General features: G+C 50.6%; 1 protein-coding gene across 3 annotated transcripts in view; it reads right to left on the minus strand.

Annotated features, from left to right (window-relative positions):
- Positions 1–15,239: 15,239 nt before the first annotated feature.
- Positions 15,240–18,396, minus strand: part of SLC10A7 (solute carrier family 10 member 7) — a 194,909-nt gene continuing 191,752 nt past the window's right edge. For all 3 annotated transcript variants that reach the window (XM_036312951.1, XM_036312949.1, XM_036312950.1), the window contains 2 exons: positions 17,866–18,011; positions 15,240–16,360 (listed from right to left, as the gene is read on the minus strand). In XM_036312951.1, coding sequence (XP_036168844.1) covers positions 16,331–16,360; positions 17,866–18,011 — 176 coding nt within the window. In that variant the 3' untranslated portion in view covers positions 15,240–16,330. The remainder of the gene's footprint in view (positions 16,361–17,865; positions 18,012–18,396) is intronic.

An 18,396-nucleotide genomic window follows, 5' to 3' on the forward strand; every position in this document is an offset into this window, starting at 1 on the left:
CTCCCTTTCACAGTGGGGTGGGGTGGGGAGGGGCAAAGAACACGCCCCCGGGAGGTCACCCTCAAGGAGTTAAGGTCTAGGGGAGTCCTCAGTCCCTTCCTCCCCTCTTGACGGCCAGTCCACTTCTCTTCCCACCGTCCTAGGGCGGATCACTTATCTTCTGGGAGCATTTGGAGGGCTGTAAACATTTCAGTGGATCCAGAGAGAGCCAGGAGCAAGCAGAGAAACGGCCTGGAGAAATGAATCCACATTAGAACAAGGACCAGGACGGACTTCGGGGACTGGTGCTCACGGTGGCCAGGCCAGGGCATGACCTGCCAGCTGGGGAGAAGATCTCGCGAAGGGGAAAGGAACCCATGGGTCCAGACGGGCAGCGGCTAGCTGTCCTTGTCCCCTGACCTAGAGCCACCGCTGTGAGGAGACGTTTCTTTGGTTTACAGCCACCGGCTGCCTCTCCCGTCCTTACAACAGCATCCTGGGAGATTCTTCCCATCCGCGGGTGATGGACGGCTTCTGCAAAGTGTTGTGTTACTTCATATAGCAAAGAGGCTGTCTGGAAATACATTCCATTGGATATGAAGAAATGTATTTTCCTGATTTATTGTCGGGCTAGGCAGGGTTGCCTGAGAGGCGAGGAACCAACGGGGATATCCATTTTGACTAATGGTTAATGATTACGTCTAAAGTGATGTTTTCCTGTCCACTGATGGGCGGGAACAATGGACTCGGGCTTGCTAGGTCAGCGCCAGGGGTCACCGGTGCGGCCTCTGCCCGTTCAGATTGTATTCTCCATTACAGACGGCACCTTCTCACTGGGAAGCCTAATTTGTTGTTCTCTGAGACGAAAAAAAGAGGAAACCCTGACATTTCACACACAAGCCAAAGAGGAGAATCGCTGCCCGGGACCGGGCACGAACGCACATTAGGAAGTTGTGTCCTGAGCCAAGGACACTGGTCGCCTGGTGCCCGGGGAGATGTAGGAGGCAGTGGCTTCTGATCTTTATTATGCAAATGTGCAGCCCTGTTGCCGGGATGTTTAACCTCATCCGAGGAAATGCCACTGATCATTTCAAGCTCCAAATGCAGCGCACGCATTAGTTCTAGTATTATTATTATTATTATTATTATTATTATTATTTGTGGGGCGTGTGTAAGCCCTCGCCCTCTGATGAAGCTGAGTCCCCTACTGGCTCAGACCCTCTGGGACTGAAAATCAACTCCTCTCGATATGAAAACACAAACTAGAAAGCAAAACATAGTTTGTTCTTTCTCTTTAATGTTTGTGAGCGGGGGCGCATTCCAGGCATGCGTGGTGACGGTGAGAGCACCCCCGTGTCAGATTTCACCCCCAGATACCTAGTGACAGGCTGCCTTCTCTCTCCTCCGGAGGTCTAGAGGAGCTCAAAGAGTGGAGTTGGGCAGGAGAAGAGGTGACCTGGGCATGGAAAATGGTGAGAAGGATTGGAAAGAGGGAGATGCCTGAGCTGAGAGAAGAAGGGATAGGAGGGGAAGGGTCCTTTCTTCAGCTCCTGGGTCACTGCTGTGATCAGGGGATCAGGGCCACGAAGAAGACTGAGCAGGCTACCGGATCCAGGAGGTGGAGACAAAGAGAGCATGGAACCCAGCAACAAAGAACAGGAAGCCAATGGGAAGGGGTGGTGGGGGGGGCAGAAGATCCGTGGCCCAGGGTGATAGAAGATGCAGGCTGGGCACCTCCGAAATTGATCCGAATTGGCAATCCAACTTTCAGAAGACTCCCGATGGGAAACTAAGGAATAAAAGCAAAGCCCAAAGCTGGAGTGAAATTCCGGGGGAAACAGAAAGCAAGCAGCATACTTCCCCTCTCCCTCCCCGGCCTGGGCCTCGGGGAAGGTCTGGAGGAGGGGCATGGGTTCCCAGCTCCATTGGGAAGACCGGAGCTTCTCTGAAGCCCCTCAGAGCCCCTCTCACCCAGCCCCATCCTTCAGCTATGAGCACGGATATCCGGCTCCCGGCCCCACCCGCGCGCACTTCTTGGGAGGGGGGCCCACGTCCACGGCTTCGAGCGCGGTCCAGGTGGCTCCCGTGCTGCTCGAGCTGGGACCCACGGCTCTAGATTCTGACGAAGATAAGCTCCATAAGGTAGAGAATCTTGTGCGTTTGTTTCCTCCTCTGTCCCCTGGCATCCCGCACAGTGCGTGGCTCATAGAAGAAACGGAATGTAGGTTTACCATCTGGATACACTGAGGGCACCGACGGCCTCCGGGCAGGGCTTACCGCCCAGGCCCCCGAGAGCCGTGCTGTCGGGTCCAGCTGTGCCCTCCCTGCCCCAGCACAAACAGACGCGCCCCTGCTCCAGGTTCTCTGGGGACAAGCGGAGGCCGCCGGTGGAACCAGCACTGTCTCCATGGAGGAGCCCTCCGCGGCGGAGCTCTGCCCTGGAAAAGGCCCCGGTGACTGACCTCAGCCCTGTCTGGGGCCGGTCAACGCCCACCTGGAAGATGAGAGTTTGTCCTTCCATCAAGGACTGAAGGAAGAAAGAGGGAGAGCTCAGACGGAAAGGGCTCAACAAAACACATCGGAAGCTGGAGACTTCACTGGAGCCCGGATTCATTCAGATCGCTGACCTGCACACTCGTTGTCCGCCTGCCACACGACAGGACTGGATGTGTGTGGAGTGTGTGGAGGGGGGAGGACAGGGAGGAAGGCTGGGTCCCTGCCTCTGAGGAGTGTGCCCGGGTCCTCTGTTCTCAAAGCTGGGCCCTAAGGCCAGCGCTGAGCTAAAGATGATCCCTCCAGCCCCTCTTCCCAGGCCATCTCTCCCCTCTCTCCCTGGGATCAGAGGTCCTTTCTCAAAAGGAACCTGCCTTTGATGGAAGCCCCAGGTGTGCTCAGGCTGGAGCAAGCCCCCCAGCTCGTGTCACTCCTTCACTGGCGCCTCTGTCCCCCTTCCCTGTAGTCCCGGGGCTGGAAGGCAGGTTGAGCAACCCATTTTCTCTGGGCCCATGTTCTTAGTTGACACCAAATCAGCAATCCTATTGCCCACTGAGTTGACCCCATTATCTTCCTCTGTTCTCCCGGGAGAGCCGGTGGGACAACAGGGCTTTCCGAGGTGAGGCGGGGCCATCACACCGCGGTCCCCGTGCAGCCGCTGCGGGCTGTTATCTTTCCCCACCAGCAGCCGAGGGGTAGTCAGGGGTCACTCCTGGCGGCCTCTCCTTCCTTCCTGTCCTGCTCCGGGTCAGTGACGAGTTTTGCATACATGGAGGGCGACCTCTTCCCACAGCCAGGAGCCCTGTCCCTTTGGCTGCTGGATGAGAGGGGCCTGGTGAAGGGAGACCGAGGAGGAGCCCTGGGTGTGGACTTAGACGTAACTCCACCGAGTTAGTGTGGTGGAGAAGCGTCGCATCAGCACCACTTCCGGGTGAGAGGGTCTGAAGTCTATCGCACACTCGCGGGCCACGGCCCAGAGCCAGGGGCGCGACACGCGTGACTGCAGGTGTGACCAGGCGCCGGGCTGGTCCCTCCTCTACGCGAGCCGGTGCTGGGGGGCAGGTGGAGCCGCGTACAGTCCACCCACCCGAGAGTGTGCCGTGTGCCGGGGGGAGAACTTTGAGCTGACAGAGATGCCGAGATTTCCTTGTTTATTCCCATTTCCACCAAGCAACATGGCATAGGAAAAGAAAAAAACATTTAGGAGTGTATTTCCCTTGGTTCTAACCTTGGCAATGAACTCTGCCAGTTTTGGCAAGTGCCCTCCCAGCCCCTAAGCTCAGTTTTCACAGCTGTGAAGTGGGGGCGACACGGCTTACGTGGCAGGTTTGTTGTGAGCCGTAGCTCTTAGGGCTCAGCTGTTTGAAATCGTGGGAAATTATTATTTCACCTTCGGGCACCGGGCTCTTTGGAGGTGCAGACTGCATTTCCTTTACCTTTGCGTTCTCAACCCCTCACACGGGAAATATTGGGCGCAAAATGGGTGCTTACGTGCAACCTCGGAGAGACCTTCTCAGGCACGGCGTCCAGGCAGACATCCCTTGCTATGATTCATTACACTCTGTTAGTCTTCCTCCGTAGTCTCGACATCGCACACTTGCTTGCCTATCACCGATCTCCATGCCAGAATTCAGTTTCCATGAGGTCAGGTCCTCGTCTGTCCGGGTGGTCAGTCTAGGACAGTGCCTGGTGCCGAGTGCGCGCTCTTGTTGGAGAAGTAAGTGAATGGCAGCTGTTTTATTGCTACGCGTGTAGCGATGATTTGGAAATCCAACCAGCATCCAGGTAAAATGTCATCGTTTTTTGGGAAAACTTGCCAGAAAGAGTGAGAAGGTTCTGAAGCCCTTTGACTTTCCTGGTCACAGAATTCTGCCCAGGAGCCTGTATTCAGGGCGATTTCCCCAGGCCTCCGCCAGGCGGCCCCTCATGCTAACCGAGCAGAGTGAATGCGGTTTTATGACGTGGACAAGGGCGGCCTTGAGGCCTGAACTGGGGTCCTCTGGGGGGAGTGCGGTGGGGCCACACCCTCCCGGCTCTGCAGCACCGAAAGGCTCCAGACGGCCCCGGCTCTGCGCCAAGCTGCCGGGTTCCAGTGGGAAAGCTGACCTTGGCCAGGGCGAACCAGGAAGAGGCACAAATGACTCATTGTCCCACATCCTCCGAGGTAAAAGCCCAGCAGTGTGTGTGGCCTTTGGGGCTGGACACCGTTACAGCCTTGGCTCCCTCTGCAGCCAAAATAAGAGCCCTGGGCCAGCAACACCCGCTCAGCCTAGGAATACAATCAACGAGTCTCCTCCACGTCCCACCCCGCACACGTCCCTGCACTTAGTGTTCAAAATACCGCACATATAACATGACGATCTCCAGTTCCAAGAGTAGAGCGAGATTTCCTTTTAAAGCCTGAAGGCAGGCTCCATCTCCCGCGAAGGCAACGTGACATTTTATGGACTTGTGGAAAGAAATACGATATGTTTGCAGGTCACGTGTGAAGGAGGTCTCGCTCATTTGTGTTTTATTTTTATTCACAAGTGTGGGATCCAAGTCACTTGTGAGCCGTGTGACTTCCTTCGGGTTTCCACTAGAGGGCACTCTTGGAAAATATTTATAAATCTATATTCTATTGCTCTGTCTAGGAAATGCTGCTTTTAAAAAGGAAGGGGGGAAAAAAACACCCCCCCCCCAACCCAGCCCGTCCAAATTTCAGGGCAAGCCCTTTGCCTTCACTTGGAACTATTCCGAATTCCTCCAGAAGCACAGCTCGAGAGGAAGCCGAGAGCCCACAGGCAGCTGCTTCCCTCTTCCCTGCCCTTTTGTCCACATGGGATGCAGCTGGCCAAGCTGTGAGGCTGGCCCACTGGCCGGAGCCCAAATCCCTTCTGCTCCCCAGGGAGCCAGCCCTGGGCCCCCAGGATCACCACCTTGGAACAGGGCGAGGAGATGCCGAATTTGGGGGCCTCTGGTTTGAGTCCAGTCTTTGCTGAAATCCCCTCCAAGGCATCTCGTCTTCTGCCCTTCCCTCCAAAGCCAGCAGTGGCCGGAAATCCTCAGAAGAGTGCCAGGAAGGGTCAGAGGGGCAGCTGGGGCAGCAAACAATTAAAAATAGGGCTTCCGGGCAGGCTGCCATGGAGATCTCGCTCGATATGTAAATAAGTGTAAATAAGACCGGGCTCGCTGCTGGAAGAATGCCCTGCGCATTTTGTGTAGCCAGGGCTGTCCAGGGCAGCGAGCAGCCTCACAGCCCAATTTAGAAAAACAAATTTTTTTCCACCCAAAAAGAAAATGGTTCTATTGAGTTCCACTGGTGGTGGTGGTGGTGGTGTGTGTGTTTGGGGGGGGGAGTGGGGGGTGGTGGTGGTGATGGAAAGAGGTATTCTATAACTTAGATTTCTTTCTCTTTTTAAAAATATATTTTATTGATTTTTTACAGAGGGAAAGGGAGAGGAATAGAGAGTTAGAAACATCGATGAGAGAGAAACATCGATCAGCTGCCTCCTGCACACCTCCTCCTGGGGATGTGCCTGCAATCAAGGTACATGCCCTTGACCGGAATCGAACTGGGACTATTGAGTCCGCAGGCTGACACTCTATCCACTGAGCCAGACCGGTTAGGCCAGGCCTAACCATTAGGGCTATAACTTGGATTTCTTATTCAATGAATAGAAGACTGTCAAGGGATAAATTAGAAGAACTGCCTTTTAACCGATAAATCCTTATATCTGAGGCATGTTTGACACACAGCACTCGACTCTCCATCGCGACGTTTGTCTCACCCTGTCGTGTTGACATCATTCACTCTTCTGACCTCATCTCATCCTGGAAGCAGCTGGATGAGGTCATCCTCACCCCGTTTCAGAGGCGGCGTCCCCACAGCAGTGGCAGGGCCGTGGGAGAAGGTCACTTTCTTCCATAATGTGTTTTTTAAAAATATATTTTTATTGATTTCAGAGAGGAAGAGATAGAAACATCAATGATGAGAGAGAATCATCAATTGGCTGCCTCCTGCATGCCCCCCACCAGGGATCGAGCCCACAGCCCGGGCATGGGCCCTGACCTGGAATCAAACCATGACCTTCTGTTTACTGGTCAATGCTCAACCACCGAGCCACGCCGGCCAGGCTCTTCCATAATGTTTTATTGAGCATCTGCCGTGTACCAGGCTCAGCACCAACAACCTCTCTATAGGTCCAGGCAAGCAAGCCCTTTGCCATCACTTGGACGCACCCTCGTTCTTCCCTCAGCACAGCTGCAGAGGAAGCCCAGGGCTCACAGGCAGCTGCCCCCTTTTGCCTACATGCTGCTCGGGCTGGGCCAGCAGGGGGCGCTCCTTCCCCGGGCGTCCCACTTTCTGGAGATCAGGGCTGGTCCAGGGACTGGACCACAGCTGCTTCCTTCAGGTTCAGCCTGTCAGGCAGACTTCCGTCCCGCCTTTTTGGGGGCCATTCCTCTCTGCTGACCTTGACTCTTCCCCCTCATGGGCAGCAGGGCAGTCCTCAGATGGCGCCTCTCTGCCCAGGGGCGTGCACTGGGGGGACCTTGAGGCTGCATTTGAGAGAAGCCCTGGGGACTCTGGGAGAAGCAAGGTGACCCTAGGGACTCTGAAGGGGTGCTGGTGGCTGAGACCCAGGGCAGCAGAGAATGTTGGGGAGGCAGGCAGCCCGGGGCTCAGGGCAGTGCTTCTCCTAGTGCCTGTGGCGGCAGCTCCTTTTCACTCGGCTCCACTCTCAGCCTTTCTGGGAGCAAGTATGACTCTATAACTAGACACACAGGTGGACGCGTGCGTGCGTGCACAGGGACACGGCTTTAGAACCCTCCTCCCGTGCAGTGTGTCAGGGAGAGGGGCACAGGACCCTGTCAGGGGGACTACGCACATGGCAACCCCCTCCCCCTCCCCACCCCCAGTCTAGATGCAGCGGGGCTTCTGCATGAAGCTGCTGGTTTATGTGAACAGTAGCAGAGAGGATCTCAGTTGTCTTTAACAGCCCATGTGCCTCACAGAGTGGGAACAAGAAGAAACATGGAAATGGGGAATGGGGGGCTTCTTTCTGCTTAGGGAGCTCGGAGGAGGGGGGAGAGGATTGGGGAAGTGAGGAAGGCGGGAGCAGAGGCTCTGGCTCGATGCAGGAGGCCCTGAGCGCTGGGCTTCTCCCCAGTTCAACCAAATGAGGAGGGAGACCCCGCTCCAAACAGCAGGGCCGGAGGGGCCAGAGAAAGGAGGAGAAGAGGTTTCCCGGGACAGCAGTGTGGAGGCGGCTCTCCGCCTCTGTGCTCCTGGCCTGGCTCAGCAGGTCCCTCCACACACCTTCGCCAGGTGCCCACCAGCCAGGTGAACGCTGGAGTCTAGAGGGCCGGCCAATCCATTGGGCCTGGCTCAGCAGGTCCCTCCACACACCTTCACCAGGTGCCCACGAGCCAGGTGAACGCTGGAGTCTAGAGGGCCAGCCAATCCGTTGTGATTTGGCTAGATTCCACCAACAGCAGGGCCAACATCAGCCCCACGCCTACCTAGGGAACCCCAGACAACACGCTCGCTGAGGAGGGAGCCACACCAACCAGTGGCCTCCATCTGTCCAGAGCCATGGAGTCTTGGGAGGACTGGGGGCTTCTTGAGTGACACGGGGGGGGGGGGGGGGGGGACTCTGCAGTACTGTCAGGTCGCGCCCCCCCTCTGCCTGTGCCAGACCCTGCAGGGCGGGCAGGTGAGGAAGGCCCCACTTGTGGATGTTTGGTGGACAACCCTGAAGGGGTGGGAGGGCCTGTCTGTGCACAGGAAGGGGAAAAGGCCTTTCTAAGCTTGCAATGCCCCTCGATGGGTGATTAGATGGCTCTAAGAGGGTGAAGTGAGATAAAAATAAATACTCTAGAGCAGCAGTTCTCAACCTGTGGGTCGAGACCCCTTTGGCGGTCCGACGACCCTTTCACAGGGGTCGCCTAAGACCATCCTGCATATCAGATATTTACATTACGATTCATAACAGTAGCAACATTACAGTTATGAAGTAGCAACGAAAATGATTTTATGGTTGGGTCACAACATGAGGAACTGTATTTAAAGGGCCAGAAGGTTGAGAACCACTGCTCTAGAGGGAATTGTCCCCCAGAGAGCTTTGTGCAACAGCTGTGGCCTGCCCGGCCCCGCCCAGAAGCCCCCCCCCCCCCCCCTGCCTTCCTCTGGATGTACGTAGTAGCCTGGCCAGGCCCCGCCCCGCCCAACTCTGCCAAGGAAAAAAAAATAGATATTTCTCTATTGTGATCTTGGCCAGTCTTTTTTGATGCTGCAGAACCAGATATTTTTCCTTCCAGTTGTTCCATTATTTCAAACTACTTGTTAAACAATGTCTTCAAAGAAACCCCGGCCACCAGATTAATAAAGTGCCGCTGAACGGGTGCGACGAGGGAGCTGTCAGACCGCACGCAGATAACGCTGACATGCAGGCTCGCCTGACCTTGGGGACCCGGGCAACTGTCGCATGACTTCTACTCTGTCTCCACGGAGTCGAGAGCCGCTTAGTGCCAAGCGCGATGTGGACACTTGCCTGCTGGACGGAGACAGGGATTTATTTTCCATCTCTCAGGAAGCCTGACACAGAGCCCGTAATGATTTTCTGTCAGGCCAGGCCTTGCTGGATTTGAACCCATGACCCAGAGGTAAAAGGCCCCGATGTAAGGCTCTCTTTACAATAACTGGCCTGCCCGGGCCTCCCTGCGCCTGGCCCAGCGTTCTGTCTTGGATCTGCCCATGTGTTCGCCTCAGCCAGTTGAATTTTGGTTGGATCCTAACTTAGCATTTGGGACTGAGAGGTTAATGCTCCAGAATTTGTGTCCAGGAGAAATGGGAAATGGAAGGCAGATGACGAGCATAGAGGCAGGGGCCTGTTTGACTAGCCTGGGTCCAAAAGGCACATGCTCCTCCCAGGTTGGGTGCCTGACCCTGAAATGCACATGCATTTCAGCCAAAGAGATGGCTCCCAAAGTGAAGCTCACACAAGGGTCTCAATTACTCTGGGGTCAAAATTGTCATTATTTTTACTGATGGTTTTCATTTTTAAAAAATCATTTTAGGAGCATCCATAGATAATATGATGATTCCTATTCCCTGAGTGATAACTGAGAGTCACATGCCACTTTCTAAAAACGGTGTTTCATAATCTGAAGACATCTGTCCTCCAAAACCAGCCAAGTAACCTGGTGGGCCTTAAGGGTTAACCCATTGTTCCATAAGCATTTATTGAGGTTCCTACCGTCAGGCAAGCATCCTGTCAGTTATCAGGGTTACAGAGTAAACAAAGCAGGTTCCCACTGAAGAAATTGATCATTTTGGGGGCGGGGGGGAGGGGGAACATGTGGAGAATGATAATTTTCTACAACCTGATGAGTGAGAAATTAGCAAGTGAAGATGTTCTTTATACAACTGAAAACCAGAGACAGTGTCTCATAAGCAGGTGAATGTGGTGGGAGGGGTGAGGGGGGACGAGGGCGGTGTGGGGGGGGGGGAGTGAGGACGGGGGGTGGGGTGAGGAGCACTGAGAATCCAGTCAGTAGTGCAGAGGGGGAGGGAGGGAAGCCCAGGTGCTGGCCCAGTCAGCCATCCAGGTGGAAATCCAGACTTTGTCACTTATAAAGTCTGGCACCTGGAACTTGGTCTCTTGAAGCCTCCATTTTCTCATCTGTAAAATGGGAGCAATTACATCAACGTCCAAAATTGTCACAGGACTAAATGGGATAACTCATGGAAAGCATTAGCAGAGCGCCCAGCACATGGCAGGTGATTGACAAATGTCAGCACAGGGCTTCCTGGATGGAAGAAAGGCAATCCTGGAGGGAAAAAGAACACTAACAAAGGTCTTTTAAGATAGCGGCAGTGGGATGGAGAAGGCAGGAATTAAGAAGTTTTGCAGAGAGAATAAAGAGAATTTGCTAACTAAATATTAAAAGTGAGCTGTGAAGGCTGAGGGGGAGAAAGCTAGGCCTGGTTGCTATGCCAACATAGGAAGCAGGTTTGGAAAGGTTGCTATGCCAACAGAAGAAGCTGGTTTAGGGAGGGTGAATGTAGGGAGAGGTTATTGACTTTTCCTTTAGGACAGCGGTTCTCAACCTGTGGGTCGCAACCCCTTTGGGGGGTCGAACGACCCTTTTACAGGGGTCGCCTAAGACCATTGGAAAACACATACATAATTACATATTGTTTTTGTGATGAATCACTATGATTTAATTATGTTCAATTTGTAACAATGAAAATACATCCTGCATATCAGATATTTACATTATGATTCATAACAGTAGCAAAATTACAGTTATGAAGTAGCAACGAAAATAATTTTCTGGTTGGGGTCACCACAACGTGAGGAACTGTATTAAAGGGTCGCGGCGTTAGGAAGGTTCAGAACCACTGCTCTAGGGAATGTGGGGTCAGAGGGGCCTTGGGGATACTCAGGTGCGAATGTCCAAATGAAATTGGAAATATGAGCTCAGGGCCACAGATCTGGGCGTCCTTGCTGGTTTTCAGAAGGTGACTGATGCTATGGGTGTGGCTCAAAAGTTCCCACCACCGGTGGGAAGAAAGACTTAAAGACCAGAATTCCTAGAAATGTTAAAGGGATGATGGGGGTGGGGGTGGGGGGGGAGCCTTAAAGGGGACAGACAGCCACTTCAGGGCCATGGTGGCACTGGATGAAGTGGGAAGGGGACATTTCAGCCTGTTCACAGTCAGAGCTCAAGGACGGGCCCTCAGAGAGGGAGGACAGGACCACAGAGGGTCTGCTCTAGAGCCAGCCCCATAGTCACAACTCATGCCAGCCAGGCGTCCATAAGTCAGAATCCGTATGCGGCAGCTCTGTCCCTGAGCCGCATCATCACGGTTCTCAGCCGGACTCCGGCTTGGCGGGGAGTCGGGCACAATCTCCGCGTGGAGTTCTTGGGAGAAGGCAGGAAAGGGCAGGGCCCAGGCAGCCACGGTGGGCTGGGAGCGCCTCCCCATGCGGCTGGAAGCCGGGATTGAGGCAACCGTCTTAACATTCAAAAGCAGTGTCTTCATGAACTGACCAAGTAGAGACTGGTGCCCCGGTCACTTACTGACTTGATTAGTGACATGTAACGGACTTCGTCATTGGTCTTTTGCATAGATTAGAAGGCGGGCAGCACAGAGCCCCATGCCGGCTCCACCTGTCTGAGGCCTCACGTCAATTCGGTTTACCCGGCCCCCATCCGCACTCAACAGCAATAGTAGCCGCCGCGTACGGGACTTTATCAGTGCCAGGCACTGTGACAAAGTGTTTGCAGGGGTTCTCTCATTCGACCCCAGTAACAAACCTATGATGCTACTCAATTTGGCTTCGTGAGCAGAGAAGCGAGCTATACACACGCGATCTTGCGCTGTCTTCCTTGCACACGGGGATTCTTAGGGCTGGAGCTGGAGGACTGCTGGCGGGGAGCTGGTGGGGGCGGGGAGGGACTGTCAGAATGGCCGCCCAGGAGGTGGTAATGGAGGTCCCGGGGCAGGAAGTCCTGGTGGAAAAATACAGCTGAGTTCTAGCCACGCTGGCAAAGCCCGCCTAGGACTCCAAGGGCCACACGTGGACCCAGACCCCAGGACTTCAGCAGTGAGCACGCAGTTGAGCACAGACAGCCCGGCTGCAAGACTTCACGTCTGGAAGAGGCAGGAACAGGCTGAGGCCAGGACCCACATCCTCGTGTGCTGCCTTCCCTTCCGTGGGCTCGGAGGCCTGGTGTCTGCAGGAACCCTGGCCTTCCTCCGATGGTCTGGAATTTCTGAGGTGGGGTGGGGCGGCTTTGATTCACGCCACATAAGGAGAGAACAACATCGTTTATCAACCTTGGTTGCAGATTTCAGAGTTTAGAATCAGGCTAGTTTCCAGAAGTCTAGGGTTGTGGAGGAGTCTGCTTAGTGGTTAGTCGTGTGGGCTCTGGAGTCCGGAAAATCTGAGTTGAAATCTCCACTCCCCTAGGAGCTGTGAGGCCTGCAACCACTGTTGGTCTCTCTGGCCTTAGTCTCCTTACCTACACAGTGGGGACGGCAACGTACATCCCCTCCCAGGGTGGCTGCAAGAGTCAAACGGAAAGTCTGGGTGAGGAACCTAGCATGGCCCGTGGTGCGGAGCATGCTGGGCTCGGCCACCTCATCCTGGGAGAGCCCTCCCAAGCATCCCTCCTGACGCCAGCGTGAGGAACAGCATGCTGTGGCTTGGCATTGCCAGGGTGGGCCTGCGTACCCCACGGAGCACTGAATATCGGCTGCGAGTGTTGCAATCTCTCACATCTGAGCGCATCTTAATTTATATCTGGACGTCATGGTTTAAGAGCGACTTCTATGCCCCTCCAAGATTTCCAAGAGCATCCATTCTTCTCATCATCTCCTGTAAAACTCCCCACTTACGATTTGGTGTCTTTATCACTGGAATGCTTTCTTCCATCTCATCTATAGCACCTTTGGGTGGATCTTGAACCTTTTATTTCCCCCCAAATAAACAGAAAGCTTTGGCGTAAAGCAGATCTTGATTAAAGGCTTTTTTTGGGGGGGGGGGGTTCAGTTTAGCACTGCAGAAAGAGTCCTTATGGAAAACAGTATGGGGGATCCTCATGAAATTAAACATAGAACGTCCATAATCCAGCAACCTCACTTTTGGTATATAGCCAAGGTAAACAACTAACTCAAAGGGAGTCTATAGTAAGAGCTCTCAAAATTTTGAAGGTGAGGACCTAGCTATTAAGATCACAGTTTGGAAAATCAATACACATTTTTGTGGCTGCTACTCCGAGCCAGGCACTGTTTCAGGCACAGAAGGAAAATGGGGATGAAGACTGTGTTGGAGGAGACAGAAACCTAAAGTAACAATCAGACGATGCAAAGGTTTGAGAAGACTGGAGGCATCTTCCAAGGGCACATCACGGGGGCCAGCCTTGCCCTGGTGCGAACAGGAAAGCCAGGTGGGGCAGCTGACCCTTCTGTCAGCCCCACAGGGAGAAGAGACTGCTAACCAAGCTCAGCAAATGAAGAACACGGAGGCACGGAATTCAAACAAAGTAACTTGCTCATAAGGAAACATGGGGTTTGGAAAAGGCATTCTAAGGTCTCATCTTTTCTATCTCTCAAAAGAATAACAAGGGCAACAAGCATTCAGATCACCTAAAATCTATCACTATTGTTGGGTATGTTTCTCTTTTGGTCCTCAACTCTGATGCAGAGAACACATATATTTCTGATACAAAAGCCAGGGCTGTTTCTGGCTTTAAAGTTATGGTGTGGAGAAAGTACTGAGATGGAAACCTGGGAAGATGGTGGAGCTTGTGTCTCTTTCACCACAAATGATGCAATAGTATTTGGGTGACTCAAGAGAAATCTGTAGGTTCTCAGAAGGCATTGTGAGTGCATCTGAAATCAGGCTAAAAATAAGACACAGGTTCTCTTGTGATTTCTGAAACATTTCTTTGTTTAATCATAGAATCCTTTTCATCTTCCATTCATCATAAATAATCCACTTTATTACTTTACCAATCCTTTTGAAAAAATTTGGTATTTAGCATAAACAAACACTGAACATTAGCCAGAGGTGTGTTAATTTCAAACAGAATAGGAAAGAACTTGAAAAAAACCCACAAAAATTTTAAAACTTAGAAAAGAACATATGAAGAGATGAACATTATCACCCACTAAAATAATCAAATTTCATAACAGCCATTAAAAAAATCCAGGTGGAAAAATGGGTAAACATAAATATAATCTAATTATTTCTTTCATAAATACACTTAGACAAAACAAATGCATAGAACAGATAGCTTGACAGTACATAAACATAATAAAGTATTTTCAGACATGAATAATTAAATCCCAATAAACATGAATTAAAAATAAATTTTAATTCTGTTTTTCCTTGATGGAAAAATATGCCACAGCATTTGTGTAAAAAAAATAGGCATAAACATATCACTAAAGCCACCAACATTCACCATGTAGATTATTAAAAAAAAAAGATTTTTTTTTTAAAGCAAAAGATGTTATAGTATTTTCCGTTGAATATTATCCCATAATCACACACCTACTATAGGTGTTTGACAAGAGAGGTAGATAAGTTGGGGGGAAAAACAGTATTCTAATGCTAGCTTTTATTGTAACTCAATTTCATTTACTCTGAACTTTAAAGATGTTTACAGGAACAGAACACAAAAGCCTTTCTGAGCTCCATTTGTAAGCATCCAAAGTATCAAACAAAATTACAAAAGTCTCGACAATGAAAATTCTTGACAAATAGCCCATTTAGCGTAGTTTTACGCAAGGTCTGGCACTGGCTTTAAAATTGACACTGAGGATAACTGTTCTGAAATTTGTGAAATTCAGTGATGTTGAAATGAGTCAGAAGAAGCCCATAGGAGACGAGACCTGGTAGTAACAAGAATACAAAGTCACACAATTGATGAACTTGATCGGTTTCTAAGGAATGATTTTTCTTTTGTTGACAAAACAACAGGACAGCTGCCGAGGACAGCGTGGCCCCGGTGTGCTCTCGGGCGCCGATCTTGTCTGTCAGATCAAGAAAGACACATGGAGAGGATGTCACAGAGGGTGTGCAGGAAGCAGAGAGTTCCCCTGACTTTACATATTGCTCTATTCTCTCTTTGGGTCCAGTGAATGCTCTTCACTCGCAGAGGCAAATATTCAACACTGTTTTGAAAGCTGAAGCCCAATTGGGAATGAATTTTACTTAATAATTTGGCCAATAAATGGTTTTGCATTTTCTGTGTCCATTTTTTTTTTTCCATTTGGGTAGAAAGAATGTGTATCTGTAACATCTGTTTGCATCTATGACCTTCATATTTCCATTTATTCATAACAGCAATCTGATTTAAATTTTTTTAAATGTCGCAATCGTTTGTCAAGCCTGCCAAGGAAATTTTCATTTATAACTTGTCTCAAATGCCGTAAGTGTGCTTAATTCAAGGATGTAACAGGCTGCTTCTGGCTAACAGGGGTGATTTGTGCTCAGCACATCTATGTAACAGGAAAAGTTTTTCTCAGTCGTGGAATGTGAATACAGTCCATCATTAATCACTGATGCTCTCAGACTGATAACATTTTTGTGTCTCACATTTGGCTATTATGAGTTTGCGAGTGTGTTGGAAAATAGGAAAGAAATTAAATTGGAAGAAAAATGAAACATCTATGATTTTGAAAATCCTGAAAACCATATCTTGTAGTTTTCCTCAAAACGTCACTTAATTGACCATAACTCCACCACCAGGTCTTTTCTTTGAAGCAGCTTATAGTAAATTTAAGACACATACTATCACAATTTCTGATCATGGCACAGAGGAATTTCTGTGTGGAAACTATTTGAAGGAATGTCTAAAAAAATGATGTCAAGGAATGCAGATAAATTATGCTTTTCAGTCTATGACTCCTGTGGAGTTGATAAAAGGCATGTCACAGTTGTAGAAGAAAATCACACAGTAAATCAAAGTACTTGTGAGTAAGACTTTGGAAGTAGTCCCCGTCTTCGGAAGGGCATTTCTCTGATGGTACGACCTCCTTTTGAACAGTACAGTAACCATGACAGAGTTGTATGCACAAAGCTGGGGCTTTTGTCACTTACGATGACTGTTCCCTGCGTTAGGAAAAGAAATATTAAACAACTCCAAAATACTGCACCACCCCTGGCAGTAACCAACAAAGTCGGTTTTGGAAATAACGCTCTTGTCAAATACATTTTTAAGGCACTTCAACAGTTATATCATTTTCTGTGTGTAAAAAAATAAAATATGCATCGGAGCAACATTCACAAGTACGAGTCTCAGGACTGTGCACAACCCTGTACATATGTACATCGCCGCAGGCCGGGCACCTCCTGCGCTATACGATTGGTCTCGTCAACTTCACTCCCTGCAAGAGAGGAGAACATGCAGTTCAGAGTTGGACAGCATCCATGAGCCGAGTGGAAGTGCCAATAAACACCAGATCATCGATGCTCCGAGAAGGAAGAGGCCCACCCAGATAGCACTAGGTAACCAGGGACCCAAACCTCTGTGACACAGACATCACCCGCCCACCTCCCCAGCCTGGCCTGGCCACTCACACAGTCCCCTGTGCACTGGAGCTGGCTGCAGGTCTCAATGGTATTATCTGAGGGCAATTGTGCATACCCTTGGGATGGGTGCTTTGTGTTTGTTTTGGTGCTCAAATGGGAGGGATGACACCCTAAGCCTCTGGGTTATTCTAAGTTAGACAGTGGCCCCAGTGTGGGAAGATGAACAGCACTGTCCAATGTCGTCTCCCCCTTGGAAATGCTTCTTATCTGCAGAACGAATGCCAGAGCTTTGAAATATTTAGAAAGTTTCACTCCGATTAATCTGCTGTTTGCTATGGCTATATATCATTATTAGGGCATCAGGATTTTTGGATAACTTTCTCCATTCTCTGTCAAAATTTATATGTAGAAATTCTGGTCTATAATGCACACATACATTGATAAATATAAACATTAAGTATATGTGAAAGTTTTCAAAATAGGTAAACAGTAAAGAATAAGGCACTAACATGCCCCTCTACCAACCCTGAGGGGAGGATCAGGCCTGGAGCCGTGCCCAGCACAGAGTGGCACTCACTAACACTTTGTTAAGTAACTAAATGAGCGATGGTGTTGGATGCGTTAATCTTTCCAGGTAGGATCCTGGGGACCTGGGGTGCTCCTTCGAAACGCAATGTGTATTTCTGTCCGGAGTGCCCTCATGGTGCAGGGGAAAGGTTTTGGGGGCCAAAGAGACCAGGGTTCAAGTCCTAACTCTAACATGGACTAAAGCACCCACATGGCCTGGGGCAAGTTGCTCCCTCTCTGAGCCTATTCCCCAACCTGTACAGCGGGGGTAGCGGAGCTGCTGCAGTGTTGCAGACACTAATGGACAACAGTGACAGCACAGAGAACCACAGCAGCTAGCTTTTGTCAGACACCTGCCACACGCTCTCCCACAGCTCCGAGGAGGAGATATCAGCGTCAGTCCTCGAGTGGCAGACACTGAGGGGCAGAGGAGTGATGTGCCCCAGGTCACCAGTGAGCAGGGCCAGAGCCGGCTGCTGGCTGGCTCACGGGTCACATGTGCTTTGAGTGTATTTACTGAGCATTCACCCCATTGCACCATGGCCTTCAGTATGAGCAAATGGAAAGGAGCTTTACAAGCTGCATTTTAAGTATAATTGTACTTTTACAACCATACAAAACATTTAACCTCAACCCTCCTGCTCACACTGAAGTGGATCCATGCATCATTGTTGGATTTAGTTAAGGAAATACGTCCCCTGAGAATGAGAACATGCAGTGTGTGAACAGCTAACATTCAGAAACAGCATTTCAATCTGATTCGGATCCAAGTAAGATCTGTCCGGAGTCCCACCTTCTGCCGCGACACCATCCACGACTTTATCGTGGGCACCAGCACGCTGCCCAGGAGGATCTGCACCGGGTGGTAGATGAGCAGAGGGACGGAGATTAAGGAGAGGTGCTCGTGGCCTGCGAACACGATCTTCAGCATCGGGATTCCTGGCGGGCAAAGGGAGGAAACCGAGAGCACATTCAGTCTGTCGCCATTTAAGGACCTTCTCCGCTAACACTGGAACTTGGAAAAGGTCAGTGATGGCGGGCCTTTTGAACTCGGCGTGTCAGCATTTTGAAAAACCCTAACTTAATTAACTCTGGTGCCATGTCACATATAGAAATTTTTTGATATTTGCAACCATAGTAAAACAAAGATTTATATATATATATATATTTTTAAAATATATTTTATTGATTTCTTACAGAAAGGAAGGGAGAGGGATAGTTAGAAACATCAATGAGAGAGAAACATCGACCAGCCGCCTCCTGCACACCTCCTACTGGAGATCTGCCCGCAACCAAGGTACATGCCCTTGGCCGGAATCAAACC

Source organism: Myotis myotis, unplaced genomic scaffold (genome assembly GCF_014108235.1).
Source record: "Myotis myotis isolate mMyoMyo1 unplaced genomic scaffold, mMyoMyo1.p scaffold_m19_p_6, whole genome shotgun sequence".
Lineage (NCBI taxonomy): Eukaryota > Metazoa > Chordata > Mammalia > Chiroptera > Vespertilionidae > Myotis > Myotis myotis.